The sequence below is a fragment of the Coloeus monedula genome, assembly GCF_965178545.1.
Source record: "Coloeus monedula genome assembly, chromosome: 21".
Classification (NCBI taxonomy): domain Eukaryota; kingdom Metazoa; phylum Chordata; class Aves; order Passeriformes; family Corvidae; genus Coloeus; species Coloeus monedula.
The window spans coordinates 2,784,256-2,800,766 of record NC_138801.1 but is presented as its reverse complement, the minus strand read 5'-3'; the positions used below and the strand labels follow the sequence as shown (position 1 = coordinate 2,800,766).

Below are 16,511 nucleotides of genomic sequence, written 5' to 3'. Positions count from 1 at the left end.
CACTTAGGTCTTGTGCTGGGTTTTGGTACTGGGAGCTCCGTCGTGGCTGCTGGAGGTTTCTGTGGGGCTGTGCCGGCGCCGGGGCAGCTTTAGGGTGCATCACCCAGTCGGGGTGCCCCACATGGGTGAGGGCAGCTGGGCAGCTCTGCCTTCACGCCTTGGCTCCCCTGGGAGCTGTGGTGAAGCCTTTGGTTTCTTAACAGCCACATGTGCCAGAAACCACCGAGTGAAGCTGCAGGTGAGGTGTGGTGAGCCCAGCCATGCCCGCTGCCAGAGGGGGCTCAAGCAGCCCCCCAGCCCATGGCTGCCAGGGAACAGGGAGCATGTGCCCCAGGGAGGTCAGGGCAGCATCCAAAAGTGTTCTTTGTCTCCCTGCACTCATTTCCTTCTGCAGGCTCCTGGTGATGCCAGGCAAGGAGGTGGGGGCAGAGAGCAGGGTGCTGAGCTCTGATTTCCCAGCTGGATCATTTTCCAGACCCCCCTGCCTTCCCCTGGCTCCAGAGTGTGCTCCTGTGTCAGCAGGATGTTTCCAAGGCAGGAAGCCATCCTGGAGACTGTATGCACCTGTTGCTCCATGCACCACGGGAGGGATTCTTGGGGAGGCAGTGGAATAAGAATGAATGGAGTAAGATGGAGTAAGAAGCAGGTCTCTTCTCTCAGCGACATGGAGACATATCCCCAAGCACTGGCCTTTTCTCTGGTCAGACGGGAGCCAGGGGAGATCAGTGTTCCCTGGGCTGGCAGTGAGCAAACGTGTCTTACGGGGAAGGGTGTGACTTCAGGAGAAAGCTGGGGTGTTGCTCCCAGGCTGTGCCAGGCAGGGAGCCACTGGCACAACTGGAAAGGTGACTCTTGTGCGTGGCTGCCTGATGGAAAGCAGGCTCCCTACTGCCCGGGCTCTGCAGCTGCTGGGGTGAGGAGAAGGTGTGGGGCAGGGGGTTGTGGTTCCTGCTGTCAGCCCGGGCATGACGGTTGCCCCCAGAGGTGTGGGGACAGCGGGGCAGGGCCGTGTCAGTGCTCTGCACCTGGGAGCAGCCTGCAGTGGCTGTGGGCTGTTGTGCAGCTGAGGGAGGCTCTCCTGCGGGTTGTTTCTCCTGCCCTCAGCTGTTGCCAGCAAACATGTGAAATCTGAGTGTCCTGCTCACGTTCGGCCACTTGCTTCGCTCCAGGGGTCCCGACCACGCTGGCACAGCCATCCACAGGTCACGCAGCACATTTGCTGCTGCACAGGGCTCTGGGGGTGTGATGGTCCCCTGGGGGGACCCTCTGCATCGCTCAAGGTCACAGCTGTGCTCCTGAATCTTCTCTGTGCTGGGATGGCTCTGCCTGAGACTCTGGGGCTCATCTGAGGTGGCTGTTCCGAGGCACAGGTACCACGGAGCAGAGAATAGCATCCCCCAGCCCAGCCTGTTGGGGTGGGGGCTGCTCCCCATGGTGGGAGACCCTACACCCAGCACCAAGGAGTGTCCTGGTCCCATTAGTCTCAAGCGCCCCCAAAATGGTGCTCGAGTAAAGACCTGAGCCTGCCCTGCTCAGCTTTCCCACGCTGCTCGTACCTTGGGGAAAACAACCACAGCCGTTTATGCTTCCAGCAGCTGAGGGTGAGGAAGAGGTTAGGTGATAGCAGAGCAGATAAGAGGCAGCCTGGATGTGGGGCCAGGGACCGGGATGGGGCTCCCCACCAGCCCCCCCGTCCCCTCCTGCTGTGTGGGGCTGCCCCCTGAACCTCCCCCTCCATGGGATGGGCGTGGGGGACAGCCTGTGCATGTGCTCCAGTTTACACCTGGTTTCCGTTTTGCTTGTTGGCTTTTTTGGTACATTTTAAGCCCAGAGTGGGTTTTACCTCCAGCCCTGCCACGACTTCGGGGTCCCTTGGGAAGACACACTGGGGCCAGGCAGGAGAGCAGTGGGTGGTGTGAGTTGTGGGGTGATGCAGGCTGAGCCCCCACATCCAGGGCATCCCTGTGCACCTTTGAAACCCCCTGTCCCCAGGCTGTGCTTGTGCAGGGCTGTGCATCCCAAATTTGAACAAAGCCCCCGTGCCGCCATGCGGGAGCCGTGCCGGGGCGGGCTGGGCTGCGGGAGCGCCTGGGTGTCATCTGTGCTGGCCCTGGCAGATGGCAGCTTAGTGCAGAAAGGAAAACATTAGTCTTGGGTCAGAGGTCACAGAAACATCTGCCTCGGGATGCTTTCAGTGCCCGCATTGCTGCGGAGGGACAAAACCTGTTGCTGGTGGGTTGGAGGAGAAGCCTCGCGCGCCGCGAGCGGGGACGGGGCGAACAAAGGGCTGGCAGCGCCAGAGCCACACACGGGGAGCACCCAGAGCAGAAACCACAGGCTGGGGGGGCTGGGATGGGCACCCCAACTCTGCCAGCACTGCTGGTGGGTCCAGGAGGTGCTGGAAGCTGTGGCAGCCCAGCGAGCAGAGGTGTAGAGCAGAGCTGAGGCAGCAGCGCTCGTAGGCTCTGATGCTCCTGCAGCTCATTCATGCTTTTGATTATCTGACCTGCTGAGCTCTGCTGGAGCCTCGCTGGAGTAGCTGCAGCGTTGGGCCACTGGTTGTGACTCCTTAAGGATGTGCAGCAGACACAACAAATGCACGTGCCCGTGCTGAGCAGATCCTGATTTGGCCCAGGCTCGGTGCTGGGAGCAGAGTGGGAATTTGGGGCCGCTGTTGCTGTTCCCAGGCTGTCCCCAGGGACTGCTGTCTGACCTTGGACAAGGCCTTCTCCGTCACCCTTCACACTGGCCATGAATCATGCAGATTTATGGGCCGGCAGCTCTGTGCATTATTAATCGTGTCCCCCCTCACCACAGTTTGCACTCGGATGCTCATTCCGAGGGGGAAGACACATCCCAGCCTGGTGCTGTGGGAATCCAGCTCCCAGCCTCTGCCTGACCCCCTGAAACAAAAAAAGCCACCGGGATGGCCGGCAGCCCCAGACACCCAGGGGGTGTAAATCAGCCTGTTCACCCCTGCAAGGAGCACCCTCATCCACAGGGATGGGGACTGACTGCTGTCCCCTGTCTTGTCTGGTGCTTCAGTCACAGCCTGGTCCCTTGGTGGAGTGGAACATGCCCCAGAAGTGTAGAGGAGTGAGGTTGTCTGCTGGAATGGTGCTGAGAGAGGGAGCACTGTGTGTTGGAGCAGGGCTGGGCCATCACAGGGATTGGGATCAGGATGGGGATGCCGTCACCCTCCCTCAGTAGCCAAAATGGAGCATTTGGTGCGTCCTCAGCAGGTTAATGAGTCAACGGAAACAATGAGGGAGACACACCGGTATTTTTAGCCATTCCTGCCTGGTTTGGGAACGGGGTGCTCCTCACGCCTGGAGCTGGGGGTGTGTCCACAGCGGCCTCTCCGGGGCTTTCACAGAGGCTCCTCAGGACCCCGGGCAGCTTGGCCACATTTCGCCGCCTCAAAGCCGCTTTCTAATGGCCCTCCTGAGCTGTTTTGATCCTGCAGCACCCGCCCTGTCCTCTGCCAACACATATATCTGTAATTAAAGCCGAGCTTTAATGTCTCCTATGCTAATTTCCATGAGCTGCTTGGGGTTTGGTTTGGGTAGCCCCGTCTTGGGAAATGCCAAAGGAAAAACCACAGGGTGATCTTCACCTGGCTGAGCCCGCGGGGGCGTCGCATCCTCCACGTCTGCTCACCTGGAATCCCTGATGCCACCTCATGTTTTTTATAGAAAATAAAGCTCAGCTCCCTGGGCTGAGCTTTAGGAGAGGTTTTTAGTCCCTGGAGAAATGATGAGGTTATAGGACATCTGGGAGTTAAACTTAGCTCTGCTGAATCCAGCCTTTCCAGACCTGGAAAAGTGGAACAATAACTACAACTAGGATCACCCTGATTCTTCACCTGGTTTTTGATCTCTTGCTTTGCATGCGAGACTTGTCTCCAGGCTTTCCTCTGCAGCCAGGACTCTCTGAATCTGCTGAGGTCGCTGGGCTTTGAAATGCAGCTCCAATCTCTGTCTGTGAGTGAGCTCTGGGACCCGTGAGGGGAGGGGACGGTGGAATTCATCCCGTGGCTCCATCCACAGCCAGGAACGTGCTCTTCCCTGCTTGTCTCAGACCTGCTGCTGCAGAGAGGGCAGGAACAGCCTCGTTCTGTGCGGAAGCATCTACAGAAGATGCAGGGGCGGTGTGGAGGCTGCCAGGTGTGAGGGAGGAGGATGTCCTGGGCACTGCCTTGGGAAAAGAAACCAAGATGATTTAGAAACCATGGAAAGATTTGAGAGGCCCCCCATGCTGGGAGCTGGTGTGTGCAGCGGGTGGGTGAGGGTGAGAGTTGCTGGGCACATACAGAGGGTCTGTGCTGCACAGCCCCACGTGGCATGGTAGAAACTCCTCCGTGGGTTAGGGCAGTGACTGCTGGAGTGTAAGGGTGCCTGTGCTGTATTGCTTTTTTCCCAAAGATTTGCTGGGAACACCCCTTTCTGGGAGGAGAAATGTGGAGCCTGAGCGTACTCTGGTCCCAGTGGCCCACATGTGCCCATCCCAGCCCTTCCAAGCTGAACCTTTCCCTGCCATCTGCTGCACTCTCCTCACTTCCGGAGCTGATTGTGGCCATAAATCGGCTCTTAACACAAACAAATAGAAATTAATTTTAAAATAGTCTACCAACGCTGTGAAACTTGAGGGACTTCCTGAAGCACAAGCCTGGAAAGCACCTGAGCAGCCCAGCCAGGCATGAGGCAGTCCCCAACCCAGGCACTGCCAGTGATCCCAACCCGCCCTGTGCCTTCAGGCAGGGGCTTCCCTGTCCCTCAGGCTTCTTCTTCCCATCACTAATTAACCTCCTGGCTAATAACCATGCCCAGATTCAGGCTAGGATTTGCTTTGGTTTCCCGTCTGTGTGCTCAAACCCCCACTTGCCTGCGCTGGAATTGGAAACGGTCCGAAAACTAATTGGGTGGGAGGGCGTTGGGCTGTGTTCCCCTCTCCCCGACCTCGCGGCGCAGGAACCCCAATTCCAGAGAGCCCTACTGGCCTCCTGCCCTGGCCTTGGGATGCCGAGCATCCCCTCCTGCTCCCCCAGCACCGCGTCCCTCTCCCATGGTGGCACCAGCGCGCCGTGGCAGCTCCCACCGCGCTTCCCGGCGCTCTTTGTCCAGCACCAACTTTTTTCTTTTCTTTTTTTCCTTTCCTCATCCACCTTCTCCTTTTTTTCCGCCTTTCCCTCCCCTTGGAGCCTCCCGTGACGCTGCCCTGTCCTCCAGCCTCCGCGGGAACGCGGGGGGATTGTTTTAAGGCAAAAAAAGCGTGTGCGGTGCGGGGAGGCGCGCACGGGGGGTTTTGCCAGATGACTGCGCAGCCGAGCGGCGTGCCTGTGCCTGCGCCCGTCCCCGCGCCTGTGCCTGCGCCCGGCCCCGCACAAAGAGCCCTTCTCAGGCGGCCCCAACCTCCGCATTCCCCCGCGCAGCCACCCAGAAGCGCCGTCGCCCCGCGGCCGCGGCGCCCGGGGCTCGGAGCCGCCGGCGAGCCGGGCACCGTCCGCGGGCGCCGGCAGCTGCTGTGCCTCATTAGGATGCACACCTGCTCCCCGCCGCCCTTTGTGTGCCGAGCAGATGCCCTGATTTATTATTATACACATTTTCTTTTTCATTTGGCCTGGATAATGCCGTCTCATTAACTCAAAATGTCTCCGAATCCTGACAAATTCTCACACAATCCCCAACAATGAAATCAGAATTGGGTTAAAAAAAAAAAAAAAAAGAAAGAAAAAGAAAAAAGTAGGGGAAGAGGAGGAGAGGGGGAGCGGGGCTGAAACGTGGTCTTGCCGCCGGCAAAGCACGGTGGCTCCGGGCTGGAGCGGCCGAGGGTGGGGTTTGCTGGTTGTGCTTCACTGGAGGAGCCCCACGGTCTTGTTTCGGGGGTTGTAGGTGACTGCTGTGCTCTGCAGTATTCCCTGGGACCCTCCCTGCTCACCCCCTCGCCATGGGAGCCTTGGAGGCCGTGCAGGAGGCTCGGGAATGCAATGTCCCACCAGATCCAATGGCAACAGGTGTGAGCTCGTGGTGCCCTGAGCCCGGCCTGCCACAGCACCGTGGGGACCACAGTCCCCCAGTGCCCAGGTGCCATTGCCTTCCCCACCCGTCCCCTCCAGCTCCTGGCCGTGCAGGATCCCAGATTTCTTTCTGCTCTCAAGGCCTCTGGTAGAAACCCGTGAGCTGAGCGTGGTTCGCCCTGTGGTGGCAATGCCATCGTGGTGTGGGACAGCAGTGTGCCAGCACTACCTCACTCCTCCCATGCCCTACTCACCATGACTGCTCAGCACAGCCCAGCCAGCACAGAACATCCCCTTTGGAAGAGCTGTAATGTGAGCAGAGAGGGCTGGGGACAAAACCTGTTGGTGGCATCGTGTGTTGCAGACGGGATACAAGAGATGCCACGCGGGAGCGTTCGTGCCTCACCCCTGGGATTTTTTGGTATCAGCTGCACAGCTTTGCTCTGTCCTTACCTTGCCCCCTCTGCAAGGTCCTGCCAGCCACACATCCTGCCCGGGCCCACCAGGATGGCTGGTGGGATTTGCCCTCAGGGCATATTGCCAGCCCCAGTCCTGCTCCAGCCCAGGTGGCCAGTGGTGACAGATGGTGAAGCCAGTGGTGGCATCGGGGGTTCTTTTCTCAGGGCCCCCACGCAGAGGGATGCAGCAGCCAGGGCCGCTCACCCTCCTTGTGCAGGGTTTGGCTTTGGGGAAGCTCTCAGCTGACTGTGAGGAGCAGGAGCATGTCCCACCTGTTGCCAACCGATGCCGAGCCCTTGCTTAATTTGCATTTGAGTGATTTAGGATGGAGGGAGGATAAAAATCCCCCTGGTGAAGCAGAGACCTCAGCATGGGCAGGGACAGGCAGGGAGAGGGGCTGTCCCCATGCTGCCTGGCCCCATGGATTTGGCGTGGGTATGGGGATGCTCCTCTTCTCCCCACCATGTGTCCCTTGTGCCTTGGTTTCCTCTTCAGCAGGGAGGGGAGGGAGAAGACTCTCCCCGCGATGAGACGCAGGATGTCAGCGCCGCGGCTGCGGTTGTGCAAGTCGGCGCAGGCCCCTCCATGGGGGACGCCTTTGTTCCCAGCACCTCTTTCATCTTCCTCTTCCCAGCCCGGCGCAGCCAGGGCAGAGCCTCGCCACTGCCAAACCCGACGTGCGGGGCAGCGGCGCTGGGCTGGGCCGGTCCTCGGGGCCGTCCCAATGACGGTGTGTCTCACCCCTGCCAGGTGTAGCGGTGCCTACGTGGGCGAGCGGTGCCAGCTGCCCAACCCCTGCCTGAGCTCCCCCTGCAAGAACGCTGGCACCTGCACCGCGGTGGTGCGCGGCAGCACCGTGGATTACACCTGCGCCTGCCGCCTGGGCTTCACCGACGAGCTGTGCCTGACGCCCCGCAACAACGTCTGCCTCAGCAACCCCTGCCGCAACGGCGGCACCTGCGACCTGCTGACGCTCAGCGAGTACAAGTGCCGCTGCCCACCCGGCTGGTCAGGTGAGGGGTGGCACCTGCGGACACGGCCGGGGCGGGAGGGATGGCCTGAGACAGGGGTTAGCCCTGTGGGTGGACAGCTGCCTCTCATTTTGGGTTCAGAGAGGTGGGGAGGGTGGGCTGCAAACCTGAGTTTGGGTGGGTCCCAGCTGGGGGAACTGTGACCTTCCTGCACAGTGAGGTTTGGGGGGGGGGGAATTAGTTACCACCAGCCCCAGATCCAGGTCTGCACCGCGGTGTAGATCACTGCCAGCAAGAGCTGAGCTGCTCTTTGCATCCTCACCCTCCCTCCCTGCCCTCCCCAGGCAAAACCTGCCAGCAGGCCGACCCCTGCGCCTCCAACCCCTGCGCCAACGGGGGCCAGTGTGTGCCCTTCGAAGCCCACTACATCTGCCGCTGCACCGCCGGCTTCCACGGCGCCAACTGCAAGCAGGACGTCAACGAGTGCAACATCTCCCCGCCCGTCTGCAAGAACGGGGGCAGCTGCACCAACGAGGTGGGCACCTACCAGTGCTCCTGCAAGCCGGCCTACACCGGGCAGAACTGTGAGCACCTCTACGTGCCCTGCAACCCCTCGCCCTGCCAGAACGGGGGCACCTGCCGCCAGATCGGAGACACCACCTACGACTGCACCTGCCTGCCAGGTAGGGAGGGAAAGGGACGGGGGGATCCTCTTGCAGCACCTTAGCCCACCCTAAATGAGTAGTGGCCAAATTTCCTGCAAGCTGCGGCTGTGGGAGGGAGAAAACCCTCTGGTTGTGGGCTCGTTGTGTCACGTGCTTTTGGGAAGACGTCGGGCAGCGATGCCCGAGGAGGAGAGTTCATCTGGGGGCTTTATATACTTTGTGCTTCACCAAAATAGCTCTTCCATAACAAGAAGGCCCCTCTGCGGATGCTCATATTCCAGAATAAGAGTGCCTTTTTCCGCTTTAGCTTAATCTACTTCCAGAATGGAATAATTAGCCCGGAATAGCTATTTTGGAAAGTTTCCGAGTGCTAATGGAGCTGGGGAAGGAAGACCCTCTCCGTGCTCGCTGCTGCTCCCTCCGGCAGGCTCTGGAGGAGCCCAGCAGGATTGCAGTCTCTGGCATGGAGGGCTCCTGGTGGGGGCTGTCCTGGGAGCTCAGCACTCTGGAAAGGATCTTGGCACCCTGGAAAGGAGCTTGGCACCCTGCAAGCCCTCGAGAGGAACAGCAGCTGTGACACGGCCCCCTGACCCCACCAAGCCCTTTCACTTCTGCCCTCGGAGAGTGGGTCTGCAGCGCAGTCAGGGTAGGGGGAGGAAGGGACTGAGCAGCTCCACGCTCCGCCCATCCCTGGGTCAGCTGGAGAAATGAAACCATGGAGTTTCAGCCCAGAGCCACACTCAAACCAGGTTGTGTTTGCTGGGATGAGCGCTGCTCCTCACCCGAGCCAGGCACACTGGCCAGCTGTGGCAGATGTGGAGGGGATGCCCCCGCCCTGTCCCTGAGAAGGAAGCTGTGGGCAGCACTGCGCTGCCTGAGGAGTCCCTTGTGGGATTGGTTTGATCCTCTGGTCACCCATAGCCCAGCAGTGGCCAGGGCAGGATGAAGGTTGGGTGGCTTCTCTGCTCTGCACCCTGGGCAGGGCTGGGCATTGCCATGGGGAGCTCCAGCCTCCCTCCCTGTAGCTCCTGCCCCATCTCTGCTGCAGACATGGCATCAGGGTGGGGATGGGGTCTCCCAGATGGCACAGACCCCCACATCCTGCTGGCAGCCAGCCCACCTTAGGGGAAGATAAGTGATCCCTGCGAGCAGTGCGGGGGATCTTGTCTTGATGCCTGACACAGGTTCAGAGGTTCCATCCCCTTCCCAAAGCTTTTGGTTGCAGCAACTCAGGAATCCCATCAGCCATCCAGAACAGATCCCTGCAGCATCTCCTGCCTCACCTCCACCCCTGCACACCCGGGCTGGAGCAAAGCTCCTGTCCTTAGGGACAGTGAGGTGTGGGGCTGACCGGGCGAGCAGTGCCAGGAAGGAAGCCTTTCCTTGCAGGATGGGCTCCCGGCGGCGATGCTCCGTTGGAGCAGCTCCGAGCCCTGTCCCGCCGGAGCGGCGCTGCCACAGGGACGGGCAGGTGGAGGTGGCAGGAGGAGCTGTGCTGGCCCTGCCCTGCCGTTCTGCTGACACGGCACTTTCCCTGAGCAGCCCGAGCGTCGGGCATGGCGGGGTGAGGCACGGCCCTGGGGGAGATCCCTGCTCCCGGCAGGATCAGTGCTGTCACACCCAGCTGCGGCTCCGTGGGCCGCTTCCAGGAGATTTGCATCGTGCAGGAGCTGGTTCACCTCCCGTGGGGTGGCACAGCCCCTGCTCCGGGGAACAGGGGTCCCTCAGCACCTCCTCCGTCCCACACGGTGCAGGAGCTGCACCAGCAGCAGAGGCAGAGGGACGGGGGGGCTGTTCCTCATGATAAGGGGGTGATTGATATGCTGGTATGTGGCACAGCAAACCTGGAACAATGTCCCCTTTTCATTCCCAGAGAGGCCTGGCCCTACCGGGTTTCTTCAAGTTAAACTAATCTTGGCTGTTTTATCGTGCCATCGCTGCAGAATGTAACCCTGAGTTTAAAGTAATTGCCGTACTAATTACTCATTTGGACGGTTCAAAATGAGTTAATCCTGGTATCTAGGACATTGCGAGTTATTGCTGCTCAGGCTCAGCCCGGCTGCTAAAAAGTGAGGTGCAAATCAATGTTATCTGGTCTGGACTCCTACCAGCAATCATAAAAAGCTGTGGCTGCTCCCCATGTGATGGGGCTGGGGAGAGGAAAACATGGAGAGAGCGAGGGGAAAGCTCCCAGATGGGCCAGAGTCTGGGGTCCCACAGAGGATGAGTCTGGGCACCTGGTCCTTACCTGTGGAGGTGACATTTTGAGCTGTCTGTGCAGGGAACAGCCTGGTCTGGAGCTGCAGAATGCCCTGGAGAATTTGGGGGAGCTGCAGATGGACACTGGCACTGTGGGCTGGCATTGCCATCCCAAACCCCAAGCAGCTGGGTCAGGAGCTTTGGGGGTTGTAGAGTAAATGCAGCTTTTAACACAAATGTCAGCCAGAGGTGGCTTGGCAGATGTCTTGAGAAGGGCCTGGCTGCTTTCTTCCTGCTGGAGAGGCTGGGGGTGGCAGGGTTTCCATGCTATCAGCTGGAGGTGATAACAAACCCAAGCAGGAGGTGGGATGGGATGAGCCCAGCGCCCTGTGGGATGGTGGCTTGCCCTGGCAGGGACTTGGATCCCCCTCAGAGGCGAGCGCTGCTGCTGAGGCTCTTTACAAGTGAAATTAAAGCCGATGATTCAGCACTGAGTGCCACAAGCCTTTGTGGGAGCAGCCCTGCTTCGTTCCCGCTGGTGTGGAGTCAGATCCTCCACTGCTTGGGGCAAGTGTCTCCAGAGCTGGAGGCTCTGGCACGAGGGACACCCTGCCCTGTGCAGAGGAAGCTGCTGCCTGCCAGGCTCCAGCAGAGGCAGAGTAGGGATGAAGATGAAACCAGGCTTCAAAGCCAGCCTGGCACACACTCAACACCTGATAGCAAACACCCTGCTGGTGGTGGGGGGTGGCAAGGGACAAGGTGGTGACACAGCCAGTGGGTGAGTTGGCATCACGGCTGATGTCTCGTCTGTGCAGGGTTCACAGGTCAGAACTGTGAGGAGAACATCAATGACTGTCCGGGCAACAACTGCAAGAATGGGGGCACCTGCGTGGATGGCGTCAACACCTACAACTGCCAGTGCCCACCGGAGTGGACAGGTAATGCCAGCAGTGAGGATGGCACAGGGCTGGGCTGGGAGCACGGGTCCTGCCCAGGGGGATGTTGGGCACAGTGTGGGCAGAGCTGTCCTGCTTCACACCGGGAGTGGGTCAGTGCCAGTTTCATGCAGGTGCCCTGTCCCCTGGCAGGTCAGTACTGCACTGAGGACGTGGACGAGTGCCAGCTGATGCCCAACGCCTGCCAGAACGGTGGCACCTGCCACAACAACCACGGCGGCTACAACTGTGTCTGTGTCAACGGCTGGACGGGCGAGGACTGCAGCGAGAACATCGATGACTGCGCCATGGCCGCCTGCTTCCACGGGGCCACCTGCCACGACCGGGTGGCCTCCTTCTACTGCGAGTGCCCCCACGGCCGCACAGGTGAGGCCCTGTCCCACCTTGTCCCCTGCCCTGCATGTCCCCTGGCTTCTTGCTGCGGTCTTGGTCCGTAATGACTCATGTACCCATCGTCCTTGACGTGCACCTTTTGCTGCCCAGGTCTGCTGTGCCACCTGGACGACGCCTGCATCAGCAACCCCTGCAACGAGGGCTCCAACTGCGACACCAACCCTGTCAATGGCAAAGCCATCTGCACATGTCCTTCGGGGTACATGGGGCCAGCCTGCAACCAGGACGTGGACGAGTGTTCGCTGGGTGAGCTCACACAGAGTGACAGCAGCGCGGCTGGGGAAGGCTCTGGCACAGCCAGGAGCGAGTCCTGAGAGCTGTTCTTGTGTGTTACAGGAGCCAACCCATGTGAGCACGCAGGGAAGTGCATCAACACTCAAGGGTCCTTCCAGTGCCAGTGTCTGCAGGGCTACTCGGGCCCTCGCTGTGAGATCGATGTCAATGAGTGCCTCTCCAACCCCTGCCAGAATGATGCCACCTGCTTGGACCAGATCGGGGAGTTCCAGTGCATCTGCATGCCCGGTGCGTGGGCAGCCCTGTGGACGCAGTCTTAGAGCTGGGGGTGGGTGATGGGAGGGCTTTGGGTGCCCCTGAGCTTCAGCTCAGTGCGGGGTTGGGTGAACAGCTCCTGTGTGCCTGGGAACAGCACCGGAAAGAGAGAATTCAGTAAAGGCTGTGTAGTGGGGGGACAAGAAGTGAGAGTTGGGCACTATCGGCCCTTCCCTGGATTCCTCCTCTTGCCAATCTTGCTGGCTTGGATTGAGCCAAAGCCTGTTGATCCAAGATGGACAACCATGGAGCATCTTGTGCATCAGATCCCACCATGTGTAGAACATCTCCTGAGCTGCCTTTTAAAGACAGGGGGACCAGCTGTAACGCACCTGTCGTGTGGTTGTGCCAGCCCTGTGCCGTGGTACTGACGGTGCTGGGTCTCTCGGCAGGGTACGAGGGGGTTTACTGCGAGATCAACACGGACGAGTGTGCCAGCAGCCCCTGCCTGCACAACGGCAACTGCCTTGACAAGATCAACGAGTTCCACTGCGAGTGCCCCACTGGTACGTGGCATCCATCCCACCACCAGCATCCATCCACTGCCACTGTGGTGGAAACAAAGCCAGGACGCATCCTGACTCGAGCCAGGAATGGGCTCCTTAAATTTCATAGCCCTCCGGAATGGGCAGAGTGTAGCAAGCACCTCTTGGTGCTTCGGAGGAGGCTTCTCCAATTGCAATGAGGGGCTGAGCCCCGTGCAGGCATTGCTGCTCCAGCTCCGGCCCATGGGAGAGGGGAAGGAGGATTAAACCCCACGGCTTTGCACTTGAAAAGGCCCCTCTTTGGGAAGGAGGGCTGGGGGCTGGGGGGGCCGCACCAGCGGCTTTGAATGCGGTGTCAAAGTCACGGGGTGGAGCAGAGAATGGGGAGACGGTTAATCTGTGAAAGGAGGTTTTGAAGTTCAGAGACTTTGCTCCTCTAGAGATGTAAATAAGATGCTCTCAATGGTGGGTCGCAGCCCCGCATTCAGGGCCCCCAGCAGCCGTCCCCATGGAAACCCGGCGCCCCAGCCGGGATGCGGGGGGCCGGCGGGAGCGGGGCGGGGGGGCCCGGCGGGAGCTGCCCGGCGGCAGGGAGGGGAGCCTGGCGGGTCCGGCCGTGCGCAGGGACGTGACTTCTCCCTCCATTCCAGGCTTCAACGGGCACCTGTGCCAGTTTGACATCGACGAGTGTGCCAGCACCCCCTGCAAGAATGGTGCCAAGTGCGTGGATGGCCCCAACACCTACAGCTGCGAGTGCACCGAAGGTGAGGGGATCCTGCATCCTGGCGGGCTGGGGGGGTCCTGCCCCGTGATGTGCCATAAAACCACATTGACAAATCACTTAGTGCCCACCTCTGCAAGCACCTGCTGTGGCAGGTGTCCCCAAACCGTCCGTCAGTGGGGTCAGTCCCTGCTGATGTGATTCCTATGGAGCAGAATGTCCCTTTCCCAGGTGTTGGCAGAGCAAGTCGGGCTCTGCAGCCTGCTGGTGCCGGGGCCAGGTGTATGGAGCCTGGCACTCCTTAGGTGTGGCCCCGCAGCAGCCGTCCCACCGTGCTCCCGCCTGCCGGGGCGGCAGCGAGGGGGAAGGCAGGAAGGAAGGAATAAAGCTGCCTCTATGGGGACGCAAGGTGCAGGGCCGTGGGGGCTCGCCGACCGAAACCCAAGGAGCAGTTGCACAAAATGATGACTTGAGCCCTGGTGGCAAACAGTGGCTCTTTTGTGGAGCAGCTCCCGCCAGAAATCTTCCAGCTGAATGGCCTCTAATTAGTGTCTTGCTAATGCCAAGCCCCGATGAAAAGCTGCTATGTGGGCTTGGCGGGGTCTAGTCAAAGCTGTACTTTGTCCTCGGCTCTCCACCCCCAAACCCGGCGGGGAGGGAGCCGGCCAGGAGAATAGGAGCTGCCGGGGGGGTTATTATTCGGGGGTGCTTGCGGCCGGCCCCCCCCGTGCACTCCGGGACGAGCCGCGGGCGAGCGCGGGGCCCCGCTCCAGAGCCGAGGCAGCTTTAATGCAGGTCATTGTGCACCCCGGGACAAAGCCCCCGGGCTGGGGTCTGACCAGCCCCTCTGCCAGCACATCGGGGTGCTCCCTGTCTGGATCCCACTCCTGGGGGTCCCAGGGCTCACGGTGGGGCAGGTAAAGCCACCCCAGTGCAGTGCCTCACACCCGGACAGGATGGGAAGGAGTGTCCCTCATCACCACCTCGTGTCCCCCATCCCCACCTCGTGTCCCCCATCCTCACCCTGTGTCCCTCCTGCTGGTGGCAGGTTTCACGGGCACCCACTGCGAGATCGACATCGATGAGTGTGACCCTGACCCGTGCCACTACGGGACCTGCAAGGACAGCATCGCCTCCTTCACCTGCCTCTGCCAGCCCGGCTACACGGGCCACCGCTGTGACATCAACATCAACGAGTGCCAGAGCCAGCCCTGCAAAAACGGGGGGACCTGCCAGGACAGGAACAACGCCTACAACTGCATCTGCCTCAAAGGGACCACGGGTGAGCAGGAGGGAGCTCTCGGGGTTCCGTGCGGCTCGGCAGTGCCGGTGCAGTATCCTGCTCCCATCCTCATCCTGGGGCAGGTTGGCCCTGGGCCACCGCCAGCAGCCACCCTGGTGCTGGGGCCGCCCTGGGGCATCCTGGGTGAGGGCGAGTTCTCCCGGTTTGGTGCTCAGCTCTGGCAGGAACCGCGCCCCAGCCGGGAGCTGCCCATGGCAGAGGCGCTTTGTTGTGGGGCAGCGGTGGCAGTCAGTGCCAGCGGGCTTCATTTTACTGCTTTGACGGGACTGGGGACGCCCTAACAACACCCCTCTCCTCTTGGGGCCCCCCTAACAACACCCCTCTCCTCCCCAGGCCCCAACTGCGAGATCAACCTGGACGACTGTGCCAGCAACCCCTGCGACTACGGCAAGTGTATCGACAAGATCAATGGCTACGAGTGCACCTGCGAGCCGGGGTACACAGGTGAGAGCAGGGCCTCACACCCTGGGGACCTGCAGCTGCTGGTGCCTCACAAAACCAGGACGAGGGTGCAATAAGGAGGGGGGATGCTGCCATTCTGCTTGTAGGAGGTTTTACACCCTCCAGCGCTCCAGCTTGTTCAGGAGGGCGACCCTGGCTCGGTCTGAAATCAAAGGGGTGTCTGGTGCTGCAAATTCGACTCCCGCTGCACCCACTCCCATGGGTATCAGGTTGCTGCCTTGTCCAACTGGTTTGTTTGATGGCTGCTGGAAATGGTGGAGGGCTTTGATGGGAGCAGCCCCCACCACTCGCACGGCCCCTTGTCCTCGGGCCCGCCGGGAGCCGAAATAAAGCCTGGCTTTGTCGGCCGTGGCAGGTAGGGTTACAGGCTGAAACCTCCTCCTTTCAGTATTCCCTCCTGGACCAAAGCAGCCCAGGGCACGGCCTCTTCCCAGTCACATTTAATGAAGGCAGGCAGGCGATGCAGGGTGTGAAGTCACCCTGCCTGCAGGGCAGCCCGCTCCTCTGCAGCCGGCACACGTGTGGCCCGAGATCCCAGCCTCCAGCAGACGTTCCCTGGGTGGCTGGAGGGGGAATTGCCTGGTGGGTGCTCTCCCCACACCATGCCACCCGTCCTTACAGGGTAACTGTTCTTGCTCCCCCTTTCCCAGGGCGCATGTGCAACATCAACATCGATGAGTGTGCCAGCAACCCCTGCCACAACGGGGGCACGTGCAAGGATGGCATCAACGGCTTCACCTGTCTCTGCCCCGAGGGCTTCCACGACCCCAAGTGCCTGTCTGAAGTGAACGAGTGCAACAGCAACCCCTGCATCCATGGGAAATGCCACGATGGATTGAATGGGTAGGCTGGAGGGTGCAGGGGCTGATGGGGGGCTACAGGGAACAAAGGGTCCCCAACAAAGTCTGGGTTAGAGGAGAGCGAGCATCACCCTTGAGTTGGTGCTTGTCCGTGCTCTGGGCCAGCGCCATGGGATATTCCCTGGAAGGGACAGGATTTACTGGATAAAATGATGGCTGGTGTAGCCTAGAGGACCAGGTCGGACTAGATCTTTATGCCCCAATTTTTCCCCAAAGCTACAAGTGTGACTGTGACCCTGGCTGGAGTGGGACAAACTGTGACATTAACAACAATGAGTGTGAATCCAATCCCTGCATGAACGGTGGCACCTGCAAGGACATGACCAGTGGCTACATCTGCACCTGCAGGGAGGGCTTCAGCGGTAAGTGGGGGGTTAGATTGGGTGTTCTGGAAAATTTCTTCCTGGAAATGGTGGTCAGGCACTGGAACAAGCTGCCCAGGGAAGTGGTGGAGTCACCATAACTGGAAGTG

At 60.3% G+C, this 16,511-nt stretch overlaps 1 protein-coding gene across 2 annotated transcripts in view; it reads left to right on the top strand.

Annotated features, from left to right (window-relative positions):
• NOTCH1 (notch receptor 1) overlaps positions 1 to 16,511 on the top strand; it is a 42,547-nt gene that overhangs the window by 11,090 nt on the left and 14,946 nt on the right. For both annotated transcript variants that reach the window (XM_082295276.1, XM_082295275.1), the window contains exons 3-14: positions 7,226 to 7,488; positions 7,791 to 8,129; positions 11,126 to 11,248; positions 11,399 to 11,632; positions 11,750 to 11,905; positions 11,996 to 12,181; positions 12,601 to 12,714; positions 13,344 to 13,457; positions 14,463 to 14,696; positions 15,051 to 15,161; positions 15,830 to 16,022; positions 16,256 to 16,401. In XM_082295276.1, coding sequence (XP_082151402.1) covers positions 7,226 to 7,488; positions 7,791 to 8,129; positions 11,126 to 11,248; positions 11,399 to 11,632; positions 11,750 to 11,905; positions 11,996 to 12,181; positions 12,601 to 12,714; positions 13,344 to 13,457; positions 14,463 to 14,696; positions 15,051 to 15,161; positions 15,830 to 16,022; positions 16,256 to 16,401 — 2,213 coding nt within the window. The remainder of the gene's footprint in view (positions 1 to 7,225; positions 7,489 to 7,790; positions 8,130 to 11,125; positions 11,249 to 11,398; positions 11,633 to 11,749; positions 11,906 to 11,995; positions 12,182 to 12,600; positions 12,715 to 13,343; positions 13,458 to 14,462; positions 14,697 to 15,050; positions 15,162 to 15,829; positions 16,023 to 16,255; positions 16,402 to 16,511) is intronic.